The following is a 27,398-nucleotide window of genomic DNA, read 5'->3' on the forward strand; positions in this document are numbered from 1 at the left end:
TTATTGTTTGGAATATTTAATGTTGGATTTAGTATCTATTGAGTGAAAAATATGAAGTAACTGAAGAAATAGAAGTAAAATGTTGGGAAAAATGCATCATCAATCAAGAACATTACCGTTTTAATCCCCAAGAATCACCCTATTAACAGATAAATAAGATTAACTCAGAGAACACAAGAATATAGTGTGGAAACTCCAAATACAGAGAAAAATCACGACCACAGAGAATAATCACTATGTCCAAATTTGTACAATACACAGAAAACACTCACACCCTTCAGAGTAAGAATTTAGCTACATCTCACAACACTCTATCACAAGAGAATAAGAAAAGTCAAACACTGGCTCAAAGTGTCTTCAACTTGGGGCAAGGAACATCATGGACTTAAAGCCCATTATATAGTTACTAACATTCACCCCTTTAGTTATCCTAGGTGATGTAGGACTTTTCAAGACATGTTATTTTCATCAGCCCAACATTCTCCACCATAATTAAAATAAACATATTTCCATTACCTATACTAGCAATCATACTCCATCATAAGGAGTGTCACTTGGAATCAAGTCGTCTCGAGAATTTTCACTTGGAATCAAACTATCCCAAGAATTTTCACATGGAATCAAACCATCCCAAGATTTTCTACTTGGAATCCAACTATCCCAAGAATTTTCACTCGGAATCAAACCATCCAAAGAATTTCCACTTGGAATTAAACCATCCCAAGAATTTCCATTTGGAACCAAACCATTCGAAGAATTTTCACTTGGAATCAAATCATCCGAAGAATTTTCACTTGAAATCAAACCATCCCAAGATTTTCCACTTGGAATCAAACCATCCCAAGAATTTCCACTCCGAATTAAGTCATCCCAAGAGTTTCATGCACCCTGCATCAATGTTAATCAATGTCCGTGTGTAATCACCACACACCTTGCATAAATATTAGCCAATGCTAACACCATACACCCTTCGTCGGAACCATGTCGTAACCTACGACACAAAACCACCGAACATTGCGAAAAGCCACAGATTGAACATCTGCACTTCGCAAGTACCGTGCCATTTGACTCCCTGCCGAAGACGCAACACTCGTTGACGTAACGCCTGTTGACATAGCACCACCATTGACTCTCGTTGAAGCAGATCTGTAAACCGCAGAGCACTTCCTCCACGCACATGCCGCAAATTGTGACTCACAAATCAGATTTCCATCGTACATCACTCACCGGGCCATGCAAGCACCAACTGCAATGTCCTCCGCAGATCCAGGACCATCTCGCCACACACGAACTCCACTACAGATCTACACCTCCACGAACCCAGCTGCAGATTCATTGCATTAACACAACACTGACAATGATTCTTTCATCAAATTTCTCATTGCAACTTCAGCAACTTCAGCAACCAAGGATGATTTTTTAACAAGGAATTAATCTTTTCTGACATGGAAGATTATACTACGTTGCAACCACATAACATACTAAGAACATCCTACCGAACCATAGCTTTGATACCACTATTGGAGAAAACGCATCATCAATTAAAAACATTACCGTTTTTATCTCCAAGAATCACTCTATTAACAGAGAAATAAGATTAACCTAGAGAACACAAAAATATAATGTGGAAACTTCAAATACAGAGAAAATCCACAATCACAGAGAATAATCACTATGTGCAAATTTGTACAACACACATAAAACACACAGAATGAGAGAAGTCAAACATTGGTTCAAAGTACACCCACACCCTTCAGAGCAAGAATTTAACTACACCTCACAACACTCTATTACAAGAGAATGAGAGAAGTCAAACATTGGTTCAAAGTGTTTTTGACTTGGGGCAAGGAAGATCATGAACTTAGAACCCATAATATCATGAACTTAGAACCCATCATATAGTCACTACCACCCACCCCTTGGTTATCCTAGGCGATGTTCGACTTATCAAGACATTATTTTCATCAGTCCAACATAAAAACGTTTAATAAATATATGTTATTACCGAAAGTTAGTCTGCCCTTTGTGCAGTGAAAATTGTTAATGACAAAAAGGTCACACTTTCTTATTTCCTTGCTTGGACGAGACATTAGGGATTTGGTCACACACGCACTCAATCTAGCAAATATGTTAATAAGTTGCCTAATTCCAGTATTAGAAGTGTTGGTTTTATTTGGTGGAAAGGAACTCTCCAGTTTTAATATGATTATTGATAAATGATATAGCCTTAATAATTCAAAAAAGTGTTATTTTCATTTAAAAAAAAAAAGTGTTGCAAACCTTGATAATTCAATGTAAAGGACGTTTATAAATATTTCTCTCAAGTGGAAATAAATATTGGAGATCCAATATCGAATAGAGATAAGACGAATGTAAAGTATATAAGTGAGTACAAATCTTATCTTACAAGTCAATTTTGTAAAGTTGAGTTAGGTTTAAAATCTACTTCTTAATATAATATCAAAGTCATGAGTTTGAGTCTATCTTAGCGATATTTATTATTTATTGAGCTTATTATGACACCTGCTATTGAACCGTTATCGACTGCTCATTAATTTCTAGTTCCACACTTAAAAAGTATATGTCTCGGTGTGAGGGAATATATTGGAAATATACATCGATCAAAGATAAGATGAATTTAAAATATATAAGTCAGATAAACTTTATCTTACAAGTCGATTTTGTAAGATTTAATTAAACTTAAAACTTTTTTTGTTGAAAAATATAAGACAAAACATATTTGTTGAAAATTATTCCAATGTTTTCACTACACCGGTTTCTTAAGACAAATCTACAAAGATTTTTATTTCCTAGACATCCATGTTTTCTCTTTTATACCCTTGATATAGATGCTTTATTTCTTTTTTCTTTTTTTTTTTCGTGAGGCTACTAGTAAAGACCGTTGGTAAAAAGGTGCAAGTTAGTTGTGTGGTAACTCTTAGCATATATTTTAAAAAGCATTAACAATGAAGATCTCTACATTAGCTTTCGTATTTCTTTTAAATTAGATAATTCAAGATACAAAGTCACGATTTAGTTTTTTTTTTTTTCTTTTTTAAATGAAGATCACATCCTAGACTTGCTATGATTTATTCTTAAGAATTCTATCATAAGCACCAAACATCAAAATTAAAGGTTGATCTTAATAAAAAAAAAAAAATCATATTTTCAAAACTTGTGGGAATCCAATACCTCTATAAAAGCCTACAAAAGAAAATCCAAGACTTAGTCATTGTTTGGCATAGGCTATTTACTATTTGTAGATATTTGTGAGGATTGATATGAGATGATTGACAAAGATTGTGTATACTTATTTTAAGTGGTTTGCGATGATTTGTAGTGAAAACTTAAAGAGGAGATAAGTGTGAAATGAGAATAGAATAATTGATTTGTAGGATGATTTGGTAAATTACTGATTTACCCTTATATTAACATTTATTTATTTTTCCAAATAATTCTATTTGTTGGGTTTTTCTTTAATCGATTTGTAATTTTTATTGAAAATTATTAAATAAAATTTGTAATTTATTCATATTTTAAAAAATAATTTATTTTCAATTTCTCAACCAATATTTTTTAACCAAAAAAATTTATATACGAAAATTTACATCCTAAAAAAAAGTTACATTACATTGACCAAAAATATTTATATATTTTGTTTTCTTTCTCAACTATCATCATATTTCTTAGTGGAAAAATGGATACCCTTTCCAACTTAGAATTTTGTAAACATAAATATTTACACTTTTTTGTCACATTAACATAAATTAAATTTAGCCAAAATGTATATTATATATTTTTACCGTTTAATTAATGTTAATGCCAATTAATTTTAAACCTATCATTACATGTTTGTTTTTGTTTGTTATCGTGCAATATCTTTGAACTAAATAATCCAGCTGTTTTGTTAATGTAAACTTTTATTAATAATTATATCGGTTAATATAAACACCTTTTTAGGAAAAGGTATTCTGAACACTATCCTTATTTTATATGTTCTTTCAATTAATTAAAATCTTCATTTTAAGTTATTTCAAAATAAAGTTTAAATACTTATTTGCATTAAAAATATTTAATTAATAATTTATTTTTTATATTTAAATTTATAATTCACTTTTGTTTAAATACCTTTTTTTCTCAATTAAATTTTTATATCTCTTTAAATAGAATTAATGTTGTTGTATCTTCATAAAATCACAAAAATTATCACGTGTTAGTCAAAATCCTCTTATCCCTCTCTAATCTTTTTCTTCTCCAACAACACAATCTCATTGTTTAAGATACCTATCATCACCCATTATCATCCATCCTTCTCCATTCCTTCCCTTCTACGATTAACTTTTCATAAACATTTTATATAAGAAAATCAATATATTATGTTCAATCTAAAGTATTAAGATAATAAATATATAAGTTTTTTTTATATATTATTTTTTAGACTTATTCCCACCAAAATCTACTTATAACCTTTACAAGAAAATCTGATCCTAAAACCTAGAAGGAAGATTATATTCTGAAAGCATGCACTCAATTTTTGTTTATCTTATCTCTATGTTTTTCTTTTCACTCCCACAAACCTAAGTTTATTATTTTCCATTCTACAACTCGACGTGAAGCGAATCTGGTGAAAATGCCTCTCAAAAACAACATTTCAGTGCTCCTTGGCCAAATTAGGTATCCATATCCATATCCAAGCCCCCAATATATTCCTTTCTTTTCATACCAAACAAAAAATAATTAGTGGACGTCAATTTTATTGAAAATGACATTAGGGTTTTTTCATGGGTTTTATCGAAGTCGAAGGTACAATAACCTAAACGACGTAAGCGTATCAAAATGTACGAAATCATTTCACAAGTATACAGTAACAACAGTTATTACACACTACAACATTAGCCTATCAAAATGCGGCTTCTCATTTGTTCCCATATCTTTGTCTTCATTTTTCACGCTCTATATCAATATACACTCGTTCACAAGGACAAAAACACACACCACATGCATAATTTTACACATTTTGAATCATTTGAATTTTTACAACATTTTGTTTTTTGTGGATTGGATAAAATTCCACTTAAGAATGCATGTAGGTGATCATCAACTTTCAACACGGAAATCAGAAGACTTCGTGTCACCTTTTTCATCAACATTATATGCATGCGTGAATCTTCTTTATTTTATGCACACTTCTTCTTTTTTTGTGGACGGGGGACAAAGTTTTTTCTTTAATAAAGTGTCTGTTTAATATGATGAGTTCAATCTTTGCTGCTAATTTCATTCTTAATTCATAATTGAGTTAAATTAGTAAGACGTAAAACGACATAACCGTACGTACTTCAAAGTCAAAAAACTTCAAAAGAAAAAAAAAAAAACTATCATTAAATATAATTTTTTGTAAACCTCCAATGAGAACCATCACAAAGCTAATTCTAAAAGTGACTCTCTATTCAAAGAATTGAAATTAGGTCAACAAGGATGGGCTTTTAGTCAACCACACGGTTTATGAGAAAGTATGAAAATAAAAGTGTGAAGCATAAGGTTAGCTGCGTAAACAATAACTCTGCCTTTAACAGCAGATAATCTCTTACTTGTTTCAGATTTCAGCTTTCTAATTAAAGTTGTTCAAAAAAGGAATTAAAAGAAACACAACTATAAATTCTTTATGTGATTTTTGTTACAAGTCTATATATATAAAGATTAAATATTATAATTTGATTCTATATGTTTAATTATGTGAATTTTCAACCCTTTAAACAAGTTTTTATGTCTGCATTGCTGCAAAAGCATTGATTTCGAATCTGATACATGAGTACAATATTATAATATGAACACAAGTACTAAATTAAATTAATTATGACCGGATTGAATATGAATTTAAGGATTCTAGAGTAGGGATGTTAAAAAAAATCTGTAATTGCGGGTATCTGCGGATAAAACCTGCAACGGGTAAAAAATGGATATTAAAATTGGATATCCGCTATCTGCGGGTCCAGATATTTTTGATACTCGCATGTTATCATACAGGGCGGGTACAATTATCATAATATCCATATCCGTAGATACATGTACCCGCTAAACTTTAATTCACAAAAATACCCTTATATATATATATATATATATATATGTATATGTATATGTATATATATGTATATGTATATATATATATATACATATACATATATATACATATACATATACATATATATATATATATATACATATACATATATATATATGTGTATATATATATATATATACACATATATATATATATATATATATATATATTAGTAAAAAACATTTTGACCTAATTTCTGTACATCTTGTCTTCTGTCTTCATTCTTCCAGCTTCAAGTATTGGTACGTTGTCTTCTTCCAGGTACACTCCTTGACATTCTTCTTTTTCCTTTCTTTGAAATTGGGCATATTATAGTATGCTTGTTGTCAAATGATGAATCAAAATAAGAATATTTGGCACGTGACAATTGAGGTTTATTATTTGTTTATTGTGTTTATTTTTCAGGACTCAATCGGATAAAGTGAGTTTGTTGATCAAAACATTAATTAAATAATTTTCATTGTGTTGAACGTCATTTTATATTTATTTTTATAATTATTTGGACTTGAGTTTATTTAAACTATTTAAAATTTATGACAGTGATATTTTATTTTATTTGAATATATTATTAAATACTTGTTTTTTAAATAATTTTGTAAATACTCGTGAGTACCCATGGATACTCATAGAATATGAAAAAAATAGGCGGATACCTACATAACGGATACCCGACGAATATAAGTACAGGTACGGGACATATATTTATCTAACGGGTAAAGTATGGAGGAATTACTATCCGTACCCTACCCGCTCCATTGACATTCCTAGTCTAGCACATTTCGAGGCCTAATTTAACTTGGACCAATTATATTGTTTATGATAATTAATGTAGAAAAGGCAACTTTAATTTTAGCATAAGGTTCTAAATTCAAAGATTAAGAAATAATTGTACCTTTTTATGAGCAGGACAAAAAGTTTATATGAGTGAGGGCATTATATCCTATAATTAGAGCCTCTACTTTTTGAGAAAGAACAAAAAAATGGGCACTTAGAAGATATAGCATTGGATATTGGATATGAGGTGGGTACGAGTTTGTAGTGATGATAGATCCTACTCATACCTTCTCCAATCTCAATGCGAGTAAAGTTATTTAATGATTATAGTCATCACTTCATCAAATTTATTGCTTGATTTTCATTATTTATATAAAATTCTATAATTTAGATTTTGTTTATTCTCTAATACAATTTATTTTACTTAATATATATGTGTTCATATATGTATTTTTATCTTTTTTATCTTCACATACGTTTGCAATATATATCTTACTCAATTTTCTTAGTTGAAATTCCTTAACAAGATATATAATCAATATATTTTAAGATGATTTATTATAATTTATTAATATATTTTAAAGTAATGATAAAAAATTTGTAGAAACACTTGCTAGTAATATACCTTACTTTTAAAAAAAAAAAATTAAGCATATTAAAAAGTTGTACTTTTAATTGATTAAATAAATTTGTGTTTTCATATATATATATATATATATATATATATATATATATATATATATATATATATATATATATATATATATATATATATATATATATATATATATATATATATATGTAGCTAATAGCTTGTTTTATATATTATTAGTAATTTTTTTCTTCTTCTATGGTGTATTCAATATATTTAAAAAAAAATTGATTAAGTAAATATTCTATATAATTTTTGTCAATATAATTACGTTTTAAAAAATATTGATCAGAAAATATTTCTCCCAATAATAAATTTGGTCCTTTCTAACTCATAATTACCTTTCAAATTTAAAGAACATAATTTATAATATATCTACGTCTTGTCATGACATTTAATGTAAGAGTCATCTCTTTCGAAAGTTGATTGTATCTTTCACGTTCAATTTTCACACATGATTAACTATACAGTGTTATTCGTATAATAAAAATTTAAAAAAATTAAAAATATTTATCTTGGATCAGTATGAAAATGTAACCAATACTACTAAATATGTATTGTACAATAACATATTTGAAAATATTTGAAAACAAACACCTATAACATTCAATACTCATAAAATATAATTGTTATTTTATTACTGACATATTTATTTGTTATTTATTTCTATCTCAAATCTAACTTCGTAAATGTTTATCGAATAAACTTCATGGATATTTACAGGTTATTCATAATTGCTTTCCATACGAATTATGCAATAATAAGTTTGAATAAAATATAGTTAAATATTTAGAATCTACTACTTATTACAATAATTTGTATACCTTATTTTTTAAAATTTTGTTCCTAACGATTGAATTTATTTAAAAATATTGAATTGTTTATTACAACTAATATGTAACGAATTTTTCGTACAAGTAATTTATTTGTTGAATCTATTTTAAATTCATCACATTATGTTATGTGAATTCATTATGAAAAAGCATATTCCAATAGTATTTTTTAGTGATTTTTCATTATTTATTACTTTAATTATTAGTATTATTATAATTTAAAATATAATATAAAACTAATCAATTTTTTGTACCATAAAATTATAATATGAAACTTTTTTTCAGAAGAACTAACAATAGCTGATGAATGGTGACTTATGCTTCTTAATTGTAATATTTTTTTAATATAAAAAATGTTTATTTAGTTCATTTTTAAATTATTAATCATGATTAACAAATCATCAAACACTTCATAATTATTGACACGGGTACCCGAAAAACAATACAAGTACACTGACAAATATATTAAAGAAATTGTTCTTTTTAATAGATTCATTAAACCTATTGCAATTTTATCCTGTATTGAAAATTTTATACAAATTGGACATTTGTCAGTTTATTATATACATTTACATTTTAAATAGTAATTACTTCGGTGTGTGCAATAAAACAACAACTAATAGTTTATTTGATTAATTTTATACTATATAACTTTTGATGCCTTAAGCGTAAAAGTTTGACATTTGGTATCAACTATAATATAGAAAGTGACGGGACGGGAAATGATGAAATTACTCAAAAAAAATTATTTCAGGAGAAATTATCAATCCTCTAATTTAATGGTTTTAAAATTATTTGTAGGTTAAATGCTTGACATTACATTTCTTATATATTAATTTTTATATGCAGTTTTTAAAATTAGTTTACAAACTATAATGCAAATATTATTTTCTTCTGTAAGATAAATCACAGTTCTGAACCAAAACTATGGATAATTACCAAAATATGAATTTTGTTTTATGGTGAACATAATTATTAGTATAGGGCCGAATCCACTAATTCAATTGAGTACTATTATTCCAATCATTAGCTAGAAAGTGAAACATCATCCATAGCAATTAGAACCAGAAATTCATATATGAGATTTTTGAGAAAAAAAATAATTATTCATTATAATTTTTGTCCGTGTATAAGATATATACTTTGATATTATTAATTAATTCAAAATTATATTTAAGCTTTTCTTAATTTAAAATCAATTTATTATCGATATATAACTTAATATTAGAAATATGATTTATTATATATTATTAATCCGGAATCATAAAGTTATGTGAGATCATACTTCTTTTATTATCATTTGATACCATCTTCACTATTATTTACTTTCTTTTTTTTAGAAATATAAAATTAACTTTATTTTTATAAAAATTATCAAATAGTATCAAATAATTTTTTTCTAAAGTTAATTCAGTGATAAAATTAGAAGAGAAGATAAGAGTAAGACACAAAAATGATAAGATTACTTTAGTGGATAAGTTAGAAGAAAGGACAAAAAAAGGTCGCTGAACTGTTTTACTAAACATAATATTAATGTGTGGTATTTTGAAAAGTTGGATTTACACGGTATTTTTCTCTATTTATTTTTACTTGGATCGGAAGTGCTTGAATTTAAAAACAAGTTTCAGCACGTGCTTGATAAATGTAGGGATCTATATCTAATGAGCTAGCTAGATTCCATGCATAGAAATATATTGATAGACAAATCAGAAATGCACAGGATCAACGGTACACAGATCTATGAATAAATTTGGATGCATCATGGCCGGTGGTGAGGGAATTAATCCCGATTCTTCAAACCAATGAGTTAAATTTTGTAACATTGGGTTGAAATTTTCTAAAGTGGATGAACAATGAGTGGAAGACCATAGGTAGGCCTTAGGGAGAGCATAATCGCTGGTGAGTGATTGTAACCAGGGGAAATCTTAAAAGTGAACCTAGAGAGAAGAAGGGTTAGCACTATCTTATACTCCATGAAGGTCAAATTTCTACCAACACACATTCTCCCTCCAAACCCAAAAGGCAAAAACCCCATCTTGTGCTTGCATCCACCATTCACATCATCCATGAACCTCTCTGGCCTGAACTCATTCGCATCCTTTCCCCACAATTCAGGGTCATGATGCATCGCCACCACGTCTATCCACATGTTCGTTCCATTCGGCACTGTTACGTCATCAACCTTTATGTCTTCTCTTGCTTGCCTCTGCACATTTGGTGCCGGTGGGTACAGTCTTAGAACTTCATTCATCACGCACTTCATCTGCATGCAACAATTTTCAATTAATTAACAGAAAAGTCGTCCTAGTAAAATCCAAAAACGTGTCTTGCCTTTTTTTTTTTTTTGCGTCAACATAAATATCCTGTTCATTTTCTAATGAGCACGTGCTGCTTTTAATTTACTGGTTATTAAAAATGAAAAGGAAAGAGACCCTACGTATGTGTTTAAAGTCATTGTTGTAATCAAGTGTCAATTATAAAGACAAACCACGTCAGGGTTGGAAAGGCTCCCACTTCACTCTGTAAACTAAATAAAGTTATAAAGAAAGTGACACTTTGTTGTGTGTGGCATCTCAATTCTCACGAGTTAATAGTGCGATATTGACCCAGGGATAGGGAGGTACACAATATACCTGCATCCCAATTATTCAAAGGAAAAACAATAAATGGAAACAAAATTTTTTATACCTTTTTTAAACCAGCGAGCATAGAGATATCAAGTTCTTGAGTGTTCCCCACCACCTCTCGTATCTCGTCTCTCAACTGGTTTTGCCAATCTGGGTGCATGGCCAGAAGCAGCAAGGTCCACGTGATGGCAAGTGCTGTGGTTTCATGGCCTCCGAAGAAGAAGGTCTTGCATTCATCAACAACTTCTCGCGATGTTAACGTCTTCCCTGACCTCCCATCAACCTCATGATTTCCTTGCAGCAACAGACCTAACAGATCTTGCTGACCATTTTTCGTCGGTGACTTCCTCCGAGATTCTATGATGGACAACAAGAGTTTGTCGATTTCTTTGCCCAGTCTCTTGGCCTCTAAGGTTTTCCTTACGTTGAAATACTTGCCAAAGGGAACACCCACATATCGATTTGTCTTAAAAAGTGTCATTTGCAAGGCTCGTAATTTGTCGAAAACATCTCTCGCATTGTCATCTTTCATGCCAAAACTTGTTCTTGCTATGATCTCTCCGGCTGTTGCTATGATCTCTCTCTCCACGTCGATTTCGGGGTTCCCAGAGTTTATTCGGGTAAACCATCTGTCTATCATTTGATTCGTGGAATCAACCATCATGTTTGCCATGTCCTGTGGATAAAATGCAACAACTAGTCAGAATATATGCTTTTGGCCAAAGCAGACATCAAACGTTTGACGTCAAAGCAACAATAGAATATTAATTGAATTTGTTTGGTGGTGAGTCATTGATTTCGGAGTAGTTTCTGTATCCTTACATGGTTATATTTTATGTTTTAAACGTGAAAAACATATTAACTAGTTAATGGGATTGAAGTTGTGTAGAATTGGATGAGTAAGTCTTGAAATTTTAGGATACCTTCAAGTTAATGGGATTGAAGGCAGGGGCAACAATGTGCCTGTGACGAACCCATTCGTTGCCCTCAACCATGACCAAGCCACTCCCAAACATGGGGTCTCTGTCAGTTCTAAACACACTTGGTTTTCCCCATCGCTTCGCCATCACCACCGTCGACATTTTCTTCAAGAACTCTGGCTCTGCAACGTACAGGAATGGCTCCGTCCCCAACCAGTACACGAAAACTTTACCTACACCAAAAAAAACAAAAACCTAAGAGGGGTGTTTGCGGGAAAAAACAAAACAAACAAACAAAAAATTGCAATGATATATGACACAGTAGGCTTACCATGTGATTTCTGCCAGCTAGAAAAGTATGGGAAAACGTTAGAGTGTATATCATGAGTGAGATTTGAGGATGCAACTGAAATGTTATTCTTTTTTTTCATCTCGTTAATGTTTCCAAGAGGAAAACTTGGGATTGGTCCTCCCAACCCACATTTCTTAAGCTTGTTAAGCGTTTGGTTAGGGAAAACCCACCAAGAAAATGTTAGTATCAAGAGCAAGAAAAGGCAAAGTGCTGCGGAGAAGGCAAGAAGAATCCCAGCTAGCCCTAGAAACTCCATCTCTTCCTCTCTCTTTTTGTGTATTTCTGTATTAAGCTTTGTAGCACTATATCTCTTATTTCTGTGTATCGGTTCAATATAGTGTTTGGTTGTGTTGTTGGAAGCAAAGTGCTGTATTGGTATTTATAGGAGGCATATTGAGTAGTAGAATTCGTGGATTTGACTTCGTAAACGAGTAGTAGCACATTTGTGATTACTATACTTTGAGACACTTCGAACATTTTGACCCTTTCATTATATTTGAATATTTTCTTTCCGTTTCGGTCCAACTTTCGTTTTCGTGTCAAACGCATATATTATTGGTCGTAGTTTTTTTGCTTTTGAACATTTTTAGCCATTTTTTGCTTTTGAACATTTTCGGCTGGACCTCTACGACTGGACCACATTGGAATTCAGATAAAAACTGAAGTGGGGTTTTTTTTTTTCCTTTATCGGGCATGGGCATGGTTACTTGTTACTATTTTGTTTTGTTAGTGAGATAGTTGAATCTATATCTTTCCTAATCATTTAAAACTAACCTTATAACTCCCGATTATTAATATAGAAGTTAAATTTACACCATCTCATATCTTTACAACTAAACCTTAGCGTTCTCATTAAATAAATACATAGAGGTAATCATTAAATTATTTGTATTATTCTCTGTAAATTAAAGTTGAATTAACTAGATTGTTGATCAATGGTTTTCTTCACAGAAAATATGAAAAACTTTTAAGTATATATGCTTATAAAAATGTAAAGTAACAACATTATCTTCTTACGAGACTCTTAAAAACTACTTATTGATCCAAAAACCTAAGACACACTAAAAAAAATAACTCTCCAACCAAAATTTTGAAAATCTTCCCTCCAAACATACTCCAAAATCAAATTCCTTTTGATCTTTACTTTTATGATAAATAATAACAACATATAATTTGTAAACATTTATTAATAATTTCTAATTTTTAATTATAAACATTCATATTAATATTTCATTTATGATGTTTACTTATATGTAAGTATTCATTTTCTAAGTTCATACGTTTACAACCATTAATTATTTACATTGTTAAAAAATCAATTAATTATATTATTTATTTTGAATCTGTTTCATTATTTTATTTTATTTTATTATATTTTATTCAAATATTGTTTATACTATTATCATTAAAATACCTGTATTTTTACTGTATAATATTTCTCCAAAAATAGAATATAAAGTTTCAATGTCCATACGTTTCTAATCAGAAAATATATATATATAATTAATAAATTATTGAATAATTAATATCTTATTTTAATTTTTTTCGTAATTATTAATACAATTCTCATTACTATTAGTATTATATGTTTCTTCAATAATTATATTTGATCTTCATTTTTTTATCATTATGTTATTAATGTTATTATTACTATTATAATTATGCAATCATTAATTATATGCTATTTTAACTTATTTCTTTGATTATTAATTTTAATATTATTATTTAATATATATTTATATTATATTCAAATATTTTCTATAATTACTAATTAGTAGTAATAATAATAATATTATTATTATTACTATTATTAATTTTCTTTAATTTAAATATTGTATTAAAAAATTATGTGTTGAAATAGAATATATAATATATGTAAAACTATTAATTTACTTTATTTAAATTATATTTTTCTATTTTGATTAACTCAATTATCATATATTATTTAAAACAATTACCTAATAAAATATATTTTATTAAAAAATATATAAACAACCTAAATATAGTTTTATAATCAGAATATCATTATTTAATTTCACTAAATAAAATATTTATATAAACATAAATTTATTTTAGAAATATTAGGATAAATACAGATATGATCACATTTGTCTGTCTGTATGTATTTTTTAAATATATTTAATATTTTATTATCATCTTTAAATATATTTGATATTTTATTATCAGAGATGATGATGATATTATAATCTCATTAAGTTAATATTTAAAGTGAGTAAATTTATATTTATAGGAATAAAGTAAAATGAAGAGAGAAAAGAAGAGAAAATAATTGCTTATGAACGGAAAAGAAAAAGAAAAAAAGTATTAAAACAGTGTTATAAAAAATATATTAAAGTAATTGTTATTTTTTTTAAAATAATAATAATTTATTGTAAAAGATAAAATAAAATAATAATTATAAACAGAAAATAAAGAATCTTCTCCGTATATAATTATAAATATTTTTTTTTTAAATCTCGTGAAATGTTCAAGTTAAAATACTAGTTGAGATAAAAACGGAAAAATAAAAAAATTGACGGTTTAGTTCTTGCCTCATCGATTGCCCCCCATATTTTTTTTCTTTTTTCTTATATACAATATATGAGATATTTCAAACATGAAATATATGTAGCTTCAAAGTATATCAATCCTCAGAATTATAAATAATGTCATTTTAATATTTAAAGTAGTCCTTTGAGTGTTTATTATTTTTATGAATAATAATTTTGTTACTCGGCCGTTGAATAGTAATTTGTGATGAATGATAGTTTATAAAAAACAAGTTTTTAAAAAAAAAAAATTAATTGATAAAAAATAATTCATTCAAAATTAATATGATAATATTTTAATCATTCTGTTCTAATTTAAATTAGGATGTAGAAAGTGCAGATATCTACGGATACGAATACTATAATACTCATATCCACCCTATTAACATGCGGGTATAAAAAATACTTGTTATTCGTAGATATCTAATTTCTACCCATTGCAGAATTTATCCGTGAATACCCACAAATACATATATTTTTGACATATATATATATATATATATATATATATATATATATATATATATATATATATATATATATATATATATATATATATATATATATATATATATATATATATATATATATATATATATATATATATATATACACACACACAGAAATTTGAGATAGATAAAAAAAGTGTTGTGAAAAATATACACTTCAAACATGTAATTGAGTCTCATCTAGATCCATTTTTTAGTTAAAAATTATGCCAATAAAAAGAATATAAGGCCTATTTTATGCAGTAAATTTTATTTTTTTTATTTCAACTTTTGTTATATAATAATTATTATCTTGTTGTTGTGTTTCTGAATATACTTGTTCCGCACTCGTATGACTCTTTAGAACATGTGAATGTTACTTCATACTTTCTCCTAACATTTTCTGTAAGTGAGATTATTAGACTGTATTAGTTGTTTTTGGCAGTGTCTCTTCTTTTTCTTATGTTGTTATCTCGGTGTTCATTAAAAATAATTATGTAGTCATAGTATACCATATGAGAAGTAGTTATTATATTTCAGAAGACTCAGACAATATTCAATAAATGAATATTTAAAAAGCGTTTACTTTTAAAAATACATAATATTCATGTTATATATAGAGAGATGTGTAGCACGATCATCTTCCTCTCTTTTTTTCCTCTTTATGATCTCGATATTTAAAATGAACAAGAGTTTAAGTATTTATTTTTGTAACTTAAGGGATTAAACTAACTTAAATTTATTGTTTCAGCACTTATATTAATTACTTGAAAAAAATTGATTACGTTTGCCTCAAAATGAAAAAAAAAAAAAAAAGTGTACTTAGGTACTATGTTTTTGTACGGAAGTTGAGGAAACAAAAGAATAATGTAGAAAACAAATTGAATGAGCTATGTTATATGGTCGGTGACACTCAAGGAGGGATGTCAAAAATTAATTTGTAGATAAAATTCGCAAATGAAAAATTAATATTGAGTATTATTTATGGGTAATGAACCATATGTAATTTATTAATTGTTTATAAACCGGTCAAGTTATTTGTTATTGGCAAAAAAGTTTAAATTAAGATTTAATGTATTTTATTAATTTAAATTTAATTTAATTTTAAAATTAATTTATATTTATTAGTTAAAATTAAAAATGTATTTAATTAAATTTATATTTTTTGTAATTTTATTTTAAAAATTTATAAAATATTTTTTTAAAATATTTGTGGATATATACAAGTATGGTAAATAAATAAATAATAAATAAATTGTTTTAAAGTGAATGAAATTATATATATATATATATATATATATATATTATTCGTGTTTATTTCGATCGTTGTCACTTCTATCTGGAAGTCAGCATCGCAATATTTTCATATATTTTATATATAAATTAAAGATATGTATGAAAAAAAAAAAACAAGTTAGTTATATTATTGTACAAAAGTATCCAGGTTCTATTATGTTGGGTAGGATGAGTAAAATGTTATTAGTTTAGAAAAGAAAAAACGTGGAGTTTAACTATGGTGAAGTTTTTTTGACATGTGAATAAAATTTGATTGTGGATAAAATATATTTAAGTAAATTAAAAATGAGAGTTAGAAAAGAAGTGATGAATAAAAATGAAAGTTTGAGTTGACGAATGGTAATAGAGTAGTAACGTGAGGTCATAATGTGGTCGGCCAAATCACCTATTTTACCGGAGTGGAGTGGAAACGTTTTTATTTGGGAACTACTTACTTCAGATCAACTCCTATCTATTACAACATTACAAACGTGCTTTTTTCTTCTTCTTCTTCACACGCTTATATATATATATATATATATATATATATATATATATATACATATATATATATCTATAACAATATATAAAGGGGATTCTCCTTTTTGTGTCCACTTTTCAAAATACTGATTTTACCTTTAAATATAATAATTTATTAAATTTTTAAAAATTGACCATTACTTTTATAAACTTTTTATAAAATCAGATGTCTCTGCTTCTTCTCTTTTTCTTTATTTACCAGTGGTTATTCTTTTATTTGTTCTGATATATTTTATTTTACTTTTAATAAATATAATTTAAATATATATTAACTTAATAACATTATAATATTATCACCTACTAATATAATATCATGCATATTTAAAAAATACATACACACATGCGCGATAGCGCCTGTGTTACGCTAGTATATATATATACATATATACATATATATATATACATATATATATACATATATATATATATATACATATATATATATATACATATATATATATATATATATATATATATATATATATATCTTACACAAAATCAAAAGCTGCATCCTTAATAATATATATTCTTTTAATATTATTTTTCAAAACATAAATTAATTTGTATTTTCTGTTTAGTAAAGAAACATAAACTAATTTCGTTGATAATATCATTGCATGTAAGTTCCTTTGCTTTGTTGTTATTATCATTTAGAGAGCACTTCTATCGTTGGCCACAAACAAATTTGTTCAAGCAAAAACTTTCGTAGTACAATAAACTTTTTGCTCAGTTTTCTTAGGAGAAATTATTCTAAAATCTGATACCAATGAATCATAGTCGTATAAGAAAGTTAAAACATTACTTTCGATTTAAAATTTTTAACTACTAAATATGTAAGTTATATTTATTATATACGAGTCTTAAGACTCATTCTTACTTCATATAAAGCAAATTCACATTTAAAATCATAACACTTTCGTTCTTCAAGCTTTTTTTTTTTTTTTCATACACTAACTCTAATTCTTTACTGGAAAGACATCACCAAAATTAAAATCAATCATAATGAAATCATAATACTTTAATATTAAATATAAGGTGACTATGATTTATGAATGCCAACATTTAAGTGATATTGAATTTAATTTTTTCAAATAAAGTAGTAAATTCAAATTTTGTGAATAAAAGAATATATGGAAGAAAAAGTTAAAAGATAATCCGTCAAATTTTTAGAAACATTAATTACATTGAAAAAATAATATATATTTCACACCAATAATCCAATGATAAAAAAAAAAAAAAAGCTATTTATGAATCAATATTTGATTAAACTGTAAGAAAGATCAAACCGCGACTAAAACGTGTGCGTATATGGTTTTCTAGAAAAACTTGTTGCCAAAACTACAGTCAATTAGGTTGGTTTTTTTCCATTTTAGCAGATTTTGATCTATATTTTTTAACTAGAGAGAAATTTCGGATAATTAGTTCATATTACTGTTTATTTTGTTGAAATAAATGTGTCGTGCATATAAATAAAAATTAGATTAATTCAAAAACCAGTAGAGTATTACCATTTTTAGTAATACTATCACAATCTAATAAATAGGATGGATATTCTTCTTTTTTATTCATCTATACAGTTAGGTTTTTAACCATCCACCAATATAAAAATAGGTTTAAATAATATTTTATTCTTCCTAAATTTGAAGATTTTATATGATGATCGATATAGAAGACAGTTTTTTGTTCTTAATAAAAATTTTATTAGATTCATGGATATGATATGTTAACTAACGTGTTAAAAGTTAAGTAGGATTGTCATTCTTTTTGTTTTTTATTTCTAATGAATTTTTACATTTTAATTTTGATCTTCTATATAAAAAGACTTTGTTGTTTCTTTTATATATATATATATATATATATATATATATATATATATATATATATATATATATATATATATATATATATATATATATAAAGAGGAACTATTTCTATTTTGATTTTTATCTATTATTTACATCTTTAAGTCACGAATTATTCCTTAAGTAACCGTATGTCAATATCTGAATGTGATGCAAATTATATTATTTTGAAAGTGAACTCATTTTAAGGAAATTGATTAATGTGATGCAAATATTTGCCTTCTTTAAGATTTTGTATCTCTTATTCATTTTAACATTTCCTTTTTGAGGGTGAAACATAAAGAAGGTGAAGAATTTGAGAAAAAAAAATCCTCATCTACAAATTAGAGTCTTGAATAAGGAAGATTGAGAGATATACAATAAACAAACTCTAGAAGGAAAAAAAACAACATTGTTTTCCTCGTATTGAATACTTTTTTTCCTTTAAAAATTACAATGTCATCCTATTTATACGAAAAAAATAGATGTTAATAAATGAAAAAATTAAAACAAAAAATGAAAACTTTTGTAAGTAACCAAAGCAATATTCATATAAAAATCAAAGCAATACGTTGGCATTTATGTTTAATTTAAAAAAAAAAATACGCGAAATTTTATTAATGAAAAAATAAAAATTGGAACTAATCAATCTAATGTATATTTATTAATTTGTAATCGATCACGTTGGTCGTGTTTAATGAAATAATTGTTTGTTACGCAATAAACCCATTAATTAAGCAAAAGCTTTCATAGCCAACACAAGTGCTCCTACTTTATCCAATGGATCTTTATTTTACGAAATCTGCATAGAATAGGTCGCGTTTGTCATCATTAAAATTCCATAATTCTTACAACTTAAATTATCATATTCAAAGAATTATTTTAATTAGCAATAATGAAATTAATAACCCACCACACAAAGGTTGGCCAATATGTTAGTTGAAGGGACAATATTTGTAGCTTAATAGTTTTGGCTCCCAATTTTAATTTTTGACAGAAGCATATAAGGTTGACTTTGACCTCCAATATAAGTCATTTTAATGATTACATTTAGTAAAATTATTTAAATATTTGCCTTTTTCATCTTTCACAAACCTTAGGTGCTCCTTCATCGATGTAATTAACGTGTGCAAGCATTTATTTTAATGTCTTTCTAAACAAAAATGTGAATTTGTAGTATGTTAAAGAAGGTTTGTATATGAATATTTCACACTATTATATTTTTTTTCTTTTTAAATAAATGTTTATTAGGATCAAATATTGGTGGAAAGTCTCGTATCTCAAAATATACTTATTAGGAGTTTTAAAACTAATCTTATATAAGAATGTCAACGGGTTTAAACAGGTCAGACACAGATAATTTTATACACAACTCAATCCATAACAAAAGAGAACCTACTCATTATCCGTCTTACTACCGTTACGGATATTTGTTTATAAAATATCTGAAAATTTTAAAAAAGTTTACGATATTCGTGAATACCTGCAAATATTTTAAAAAAAATATTTTATAAATTTTTAAAATAAAATATAGTTAAAATTACAAAAGAAATATAATTAAATTATAACTTTTTTAATTAAATTTAATATAATAAAATATAAATTAAATTTTAATTTTAATTTTAATTAAATTTAACTTAATAAAATATAAATTAATTTAAATTTTTTGTAAATAATATATATTTACGAGTACAGATTTATAATATCGATCATCGATCCATTTACATATGAATATTAAAATATTTGTTATCAACAAATAATAAATATATGTGGATAATATTTACCATCATAAATTTTAATATTTACAAGTACTAATATTTTTACTAGCCTCAATCTTATATTTCTTGAACAACTTGATATAAAGTGAATTGATTATAAAATGAAATTTAATAATAATATCATTTACTATTCATGTTCACTGACAAGTGTGTCATTCCCCAAGAATATGCAAGTTACCCATTAATCATACATATATTAATCGAGTAATTCCATGGTCAAGATTGATGACCAGACTCCAAAATATTGTCTTTGAGAAGGAAAATGTCTAATATAGAAAAGTGAAAACTTTCTCAACAATGGACAAATCATAATTATGATTAATAAATAATTCAATGGTCAAAACTGATGACCAGTAAAAATTTAATGTTTTAAGTATGAGTTTTTATAATTGCATATAAGGTATGCATGAATTTGAGTTTGAATTTAATTAAAAAAAGGTAAAATTCAAAATATTTTCTTATAAACTATATTTATTAAATTTGGAAGGCCTTTTTGCAATTTCCATTCCCACGCGTATCTCCATAGAAGTCGTGTCTCGTGTCTTTCCAAGGTAATGGTGTTCTTGTGACATACAATTCCATGAATCCTTTGGTCTGTAGTATCCATATTCGCGATTGTAAAAGTATTTAAACCTTAATATTACCTAAATCATTTAAATATAACGTACAATAAGACTGATATATTGTCCTATCATATTATTTAGCATACTAATAATATATGATTTTTTTCATTTCTTATAATATGGCTTTAATGAAATATACTCTTTTTTATCATTAATTATAAGAAGGTGTTAGGTTAAAAGGCAATATAATAAAATAATCAAATTTTGTTTGTGGTGGATCATTTTCTGTGTTACAATTATTTTCATCAGTTATAATTGTTTTTATTATTATTTTAGTTATCACCTTATCATTGTTCTTGTTGACTTTTTAACTCCAATATACATCTCATTCATTATCATTCATTTGGTTGTTATTACTTTCATCCATTGATCACTGTAATTTTATTCTTTTTTTTTCCTTCCTGATATATAACTATCATATTCGTATTGAATAAACTAATGAACTTTTTATTACCTATAAATATATAAGGGCAAAAACATGAATCAATGATATTAGTTATTCATAAATTTATATTTTTAATATCTTAAATATAACATTCCAAAAATTATTACAATTAATTAATAAAAATACTGAAAACAAGTTTTACATGGTAAAAATATATGGTTATTTTATTAATTTATTATGGGAGATGAAATGTATAGACGTTCGTAACCAATTAAAAAAAAAGGATTAAGTATTGTCTATGCATATGTCCTTATGTGATTAATACAATCATTTTTCATCAAATGTAATAAATTCGAGTTTTAACTGCTACCCTTTCAAAAATCATTATTTTGGTGCAATTTATTTACACAAAGGAAAGTCTTTATATCTCGTTAAAAGGTGTAATATCAATAAATATAATTTCTAATACTAAAACATTAGTCAATTTTAGAGTAAAAAAGTAGTCATTAACATAATCTAATAGAAGATTAAAAACGATTGTTCTAAGGAAATTTTTCATTAATAAATAAGTTATTAAATTTAAAAGTGATGATTCAATTTAATTTATATTTAAACATTAATCTATTAAAGGATTTATGTAATGTAGTATATAATTGAATGTGTAGTATAGTTTGTAAAAAAGAGTTTCGGCTTCCCATGAGCTGTGAATTGTTTGAGTTTACGGTTGGGCCGAAATAAATTAGTTAAAAGAAAATGTAGAGGTGGTATATATGGATGGGTGCACAAAAATAATTAAAAAAAAAGTTTTTTAATTTCACCAAACACAATTCTCCATTCTTACTCACTTTTATGTTGTTCCTTCACATTAAGAGAAATTGCAGAGGAATCCATCTTGGTTGCTCTAGGATTAAACCAATTGAAGTAATAGACAATTTTTTTTTAGTGTTTTTGTTTCTTCTTCACATTTTTTTAATTAATAAGGAAAATCAAAACAAGGGAAGTTAATTTACAAAATGATGACCATAGGCAAATGGAAACAATAAGAGTGGGTGTCGTTTGAGTTGACTGGGCCAAATTCTTTTTTTTTCATGGGCCAACATTATTATTATTATTATATATATATATATATATATATATATATATATAATAGATTTATTTTATAAGTTGTATTTTTTGTTAAGTAGTATAAGATTTTTTGGATCTTGTATTTGGGTTGTTTTGAACTTTGAATCTAATAGTCTAATTTTGGCCTAGAAAGATGAACTTTGGTGTGGAGGATAAAATTATGATTAACTTAATTTAATTATGTGCTAGCTTGCTCTCCAAATAAGATTAGGCTTCTCCTTATGCACTCTTAAGCATTTATGAAGCCCAAACATGTCTCATGAATGATGTGTCCCGTGTTCGACATTTATAGGACACCGACACTCGTACGACACATATCAATAAAGTGTCCAATTTAAAAGATATGTTTTGTTTTTAATATGATTTTGACATTACTACAACACAATGTTAATAATCTTATATTCAATGATTTTCTAAAAAAATTCATAAACTTGTAAATTTATTACATCAGTTTTTATTATGATTATAAAAATAAGGAAAAAATATTATATGATCACTATTTTTTACCTTTTTGGATATTAGATAGATAAATTAGATTTATTTTTGTTTTAGTTGACAATGTGTTAATTGCAAGTTTGAAACTAATATGTATATGTATGTCGTATTCGGTGTCTTATGTTTTTCAATCTAGTCGTATCTTCATGTTCGTGTCCGTGTCATATTCTTGTCCGTATTTGTGTCTGGACTTCATAACTAAGCATAACCTTGTCGTGGCAAGTCACACTAGAAACATGATTCTTTTGACTTTCAAATCCTGAGAGTTTGAATTTGAATGAGTGGAAACTTCATTTCTAATCTCATTTCGAGCTTCTGCAACCATGCTCACTCCATCAACCATGCATGATGCAAGTCTACTTGTAGGAAGGCTATGACAAAAAATGGGCTGGGAATTCTAGATTAAGAAACATAGAGGTTAGAAGTATTCTTGCATGTGGTACACTGTGAAGTTTGGTCATGCTTCTCAAGTTTGGATTTGAAATAGTTTTGGTTTTAAGCATTTAAATATAATGTTAACTTTTGGTTTATGCGATAGGAGTTTGGACCTGGCATGTGAATCAATTGAAAATCAAATTTGTGTATTAAATTTGTAGTGTGGATAAATCTTGTTATAGTTGATGCATTAAGGTTCAAATTTTGATGAATATGTTTTTTATCCTTATTTATGCTTTTGAACTTACGAGTATCTATATGTTTACACGTTTTTTCCGTAACTCCGGAATGTTTGATGAACTAGATTGTAAGGTCATAGCTAACACCAAGCTAAAATTTGGTATGGGAAATTAATTGGACAAAGACATTAGGACCAATAAGTCAAATGAAAATGGAGACTAGAAACAGAAACACAAGATTTACGGAAAAATATTGTAGAATCTAAGAACAGATGATGGAGATTCTTAAAAGAAGAGGGTATTACTAAGAATAAATCATTGTGGTGGAGTGATCTGAGATTGCTGAACTTAAGACAGAAATTGAATCTACATAGCAGAGGTAGTGACGTTGATGCAAAAACATTACAGAGCTTCACCATCACCACCTCAAAATTTCTCAGTGATTCCCAACATTGACAAACCCATACAGCTAACCTTGTATGAACAATCGAGTTAAGGAACCTAATTATGAATGTCTACACGTCTCATCTCTGTAAAATTGATGAACTTCTGAAATCTACGAGGCTGAACATAATGAACTGTCACTACGAGAGTCCACAAAAATTGGGTTGAATGTCTAAAGGGGCTCAACTATGAGTGGAAGTCCATGACTAGGCCTGAGGGAGAGCATAATAGATGGTGAATGTTTGTAGTCAGGGGAAACCTTAAAACTAAACCTAGAGAGAACAAGACTTAACACGATCTTATACTCCATGAAGGTCAAATTTCTACCAACACACATTCTCCCTCCAAACCCAAAAGGCAAAAACCCCATCTTGTGCTTGCATCCACCATTCACATCATCCATGAACCTCTCTGGCCTGAACTCATTCGCATCCTTTCCCCACAATTCAGGGTCATGATGCATCGCCACCACATCTATCCACATGTTCGTTCCATTCGGCACTGTTACATCATCAACCTTTATGTCTTCTCTTGCTTGCCTCTGCACATTTGGTGCCGGTGGGTACAGTCTTAGAACTTCATTCATCACGCACTTCATCTGCATTTTTGGTCAAAGAGATTTTTAGTTTTCTGCACAGGATCATACCAGAATAAATATCGATGGACAAAATATTATAAAAGCATCAAAGAACGTACCTTCTTTAAGCCAGAGAGCAATGTGATATCAAGCTTGTCACCACCACCCATCACTTCTCGTATCTCATCTCTCAACTGGTTTTGCCAATCTGGGTGCATGGCCAGAAGCAGCAAGGTCCACGTGATGGCAAGTGCTGTGGTCTCATGGCCTCCGAAGAAAAATGTCTTGCATTCATCAACAACTTCCTGCGATGTTAACGTCTTCCCTGACCTGCCATCAACCTCATGATTTCCTTGCAGCAACAGACCTAACAAATCTTGCTGACCATTTTTCGTCGGTGACTTCTTCCGAGATTCTATGATGGACAACAAGAGTTCGTCGATTTCTTTTCCGAGTTTCTTGGCCTCTAAGGTTTTCTTTACGTTGAAATACTTGCCAAAGGGAACGCCCACATATCGATTGGTCTTAAAAAGGGTCATTTGCAAGGCTCGTAATTTGTCGAACACATCTCTCGCATTGTCATCTTTCATGCCAAAACTTGTTCTTGCTATGATCTCTCCGGCTGTTGTTATAATCTCACTTTCCACGTCGATTTCGGGGTTGAAAGAGTTTATTTGGGTAACCCATCTATCAATCATTTGATTCGTAGATTCAACCATCATGTTCGCCATTCCCTATACATCACATAACACAAGATAATGCAAAACTAATCAGACGCGTGCTTATTAACATCAAAAGAATAATAGAATCACCAAACATTGATTTTATACGAGACAAACATCCAAAATCAAATAAAATGTAATGGAGAGATACCTTCAGGTTAATGGGATTGAATGCGGGAGCAACAATGTGCCTGTGACGAACCCAATCATTGCCTTCAACCATGACCAAACCACTCCCAAACATAGGGTCTCTGTCATTTCTAAACACACTTGGCTTGCCCCATCTTTTGGCCATCACCACTGTCGACATTTTCTTCAAAAACTCTGGCTCTGCAATGTACAAAAATGGCTCCGTGCCCAACCAGTACACAAACACTTTACCTACACAACAAAAAGTAAAATGCATACTTAACAAGACCTCATTATGACCGATCGAGAAGTGAGTTATTATGTTCTGTTCAATAATATGAACATGAATAATATACATGACATATAGGAAACCTACCATGTGACTTCTGCCAGCTAGAGAAGTAAGGGAAAACGTAAGAGTGTATATCGTGTGGGAGATTTGAGGAAACAACTGAAGATTGAATGATACTCTTTTTCTTCATCTCTTCAATGTTTCCAAGTGGAAAACTAGGGGTTGGCCCTTCCAACCCACATTTCTTAAGCATCTTAAGTTTTTGGTTAGGGAAAACCCACCAAGAAAAAGTTAGTATGAAGAACAAGAAGAGACAAAGTACGATATAGAAGGCAACAAGAACCCCATAGAGCCCTACGAACTCCATTTCTCTCACTCTCTCTTAGTTATACTTGAGCTTCTAAGATTGTGGTTGTGTTGTGAAGTAGGACATAGTGATGTCTGTATTTATATGAGATGGTTTTGAATAGAAGAATTGATGGCTGGCTTTTGACTATGAAAGGAACGAGTTGTTAAGCTTCTGCTTTTAATACTAGTTTTTCTTTTCCTCGGGGTTGACTTTTTGACCATCACGACATGTTTGAACATTTTCCCTTTTTGGTCCATTTTTTTGGTCGGTTTTTGTTTTGTAGTTTTGTCCACATAGCTTAATTATGTTTAGAAGTTAAAATTTGCAACTAAGAAAGAAACAAAGGTGTGAGAAAAACGCAATCATTGTCGTCATGTTTGTAGTCAACGCGATATGCAAAAGCAACAAATATCAGGTCTTCACCGTCACCGTGTTCGGATAATAAAGAAGCCAAACGTGGGAGTACATGTTCTGTGAATCCGCGGTTAACGTATTCAGTTAAAATATACACAGACCAGCCATCTAGAATATCACACTTTATTTTTTCACTATTCTTTTTCTTTTTCTGATAATTTTTTTTTATCACTACTACGACAGACACATGAACTAGAAAAATAATACCAACTTATAATGTATTTATTTTAAAGCTTTTGAAATTAATATTAATTTTTTTTATCACTACTACGACAGACACATTATTAAATTTTAATAGTAAACTTACTATTTTTTAATTTTTTTTCCAATAATTTACACTACTACATTTAAGGTAATTGTTTTAAAACAATATTTTTAAGAGTCTTTTGAAGCAATTTTTAATATACTTAGTAAAATAATGTATTTTGTTTTAAAGCAATTTTTTAATTTGTTAATAATTTATTTCACTTATAATATATTTA

At 28.0% G+C, this 27,398-nt stretch overlaps 2 protein-coding genes across 2 annotated transcripts; both read right to left on the bottom strand.

The window, feature by feature from the left end:
- Nucleotides 1–10,028: 10,028 nt before the first annotated feature.
- LOC114190937 (cytokinin hydroxylase-like) lies at nt 10,029–12,532 on the bottom strand. Its single transcript, XM_028080020.1, has 4 exons — nt 12,256–12,532; nt 11,928–12,157; nt 11,066–11,680; nt 10,029–10,640 (listed from the first exon to the last, which is right to left on the bottom strand). The coding sequence occupies exons 1-4, from the start codon at nt 12,530–12,532 to the stop codon at nt 10,215–10,217; spliced, it is 1,548 nt and encodes a 515-aa protein (XP_027935821.1). The 3' UTR covers nt 10,029–10,214.
- Nucleotides 12,533–24,265: 11,733 nt separating this feature from the next.
- Nucleotides 24,266–26,605, bottom strand: LOC114190548 (cytokinin hydroxylase-like). Its single transcript, XM_028079481.1, has 4 exons — nt 26,238–26,605; nt 25,884–26,113; nt 25,130–25,744; nt 24,266–25,031 (listed from the first exon to the last, which is right to left on the bottom strand). The coding sequence occupies exons 1-4, from the start codon at nt 26,518–26,520 to the stop codon at nt 24,606–24,608; spliced, it is 1,554 nt and encodes a 517-aa protein (XP_027935282.1). The 5' UTR covers nt 26,521–26,605; the 3' UTR covers nt 24,266–24,605.
- Nucleotides 26,606–27,398: the final 793 nt, after the last annotated feature.

This window comes from Vigna unguiculata, chromosome 7 (genome assembly GCF_004118075.2).
Source record: "Vigna unguiculata cultivar IT97K-499-35 chromosome 7, ASM411807v1, whole genome shotgun sequence".
Taxonomy (NCBI): Eukaryota; Viridiplantae; Streptophyta; class Magnoliopsida; order Fabales; family Fabaceae; genus Vigna; species Vigna unguiculata.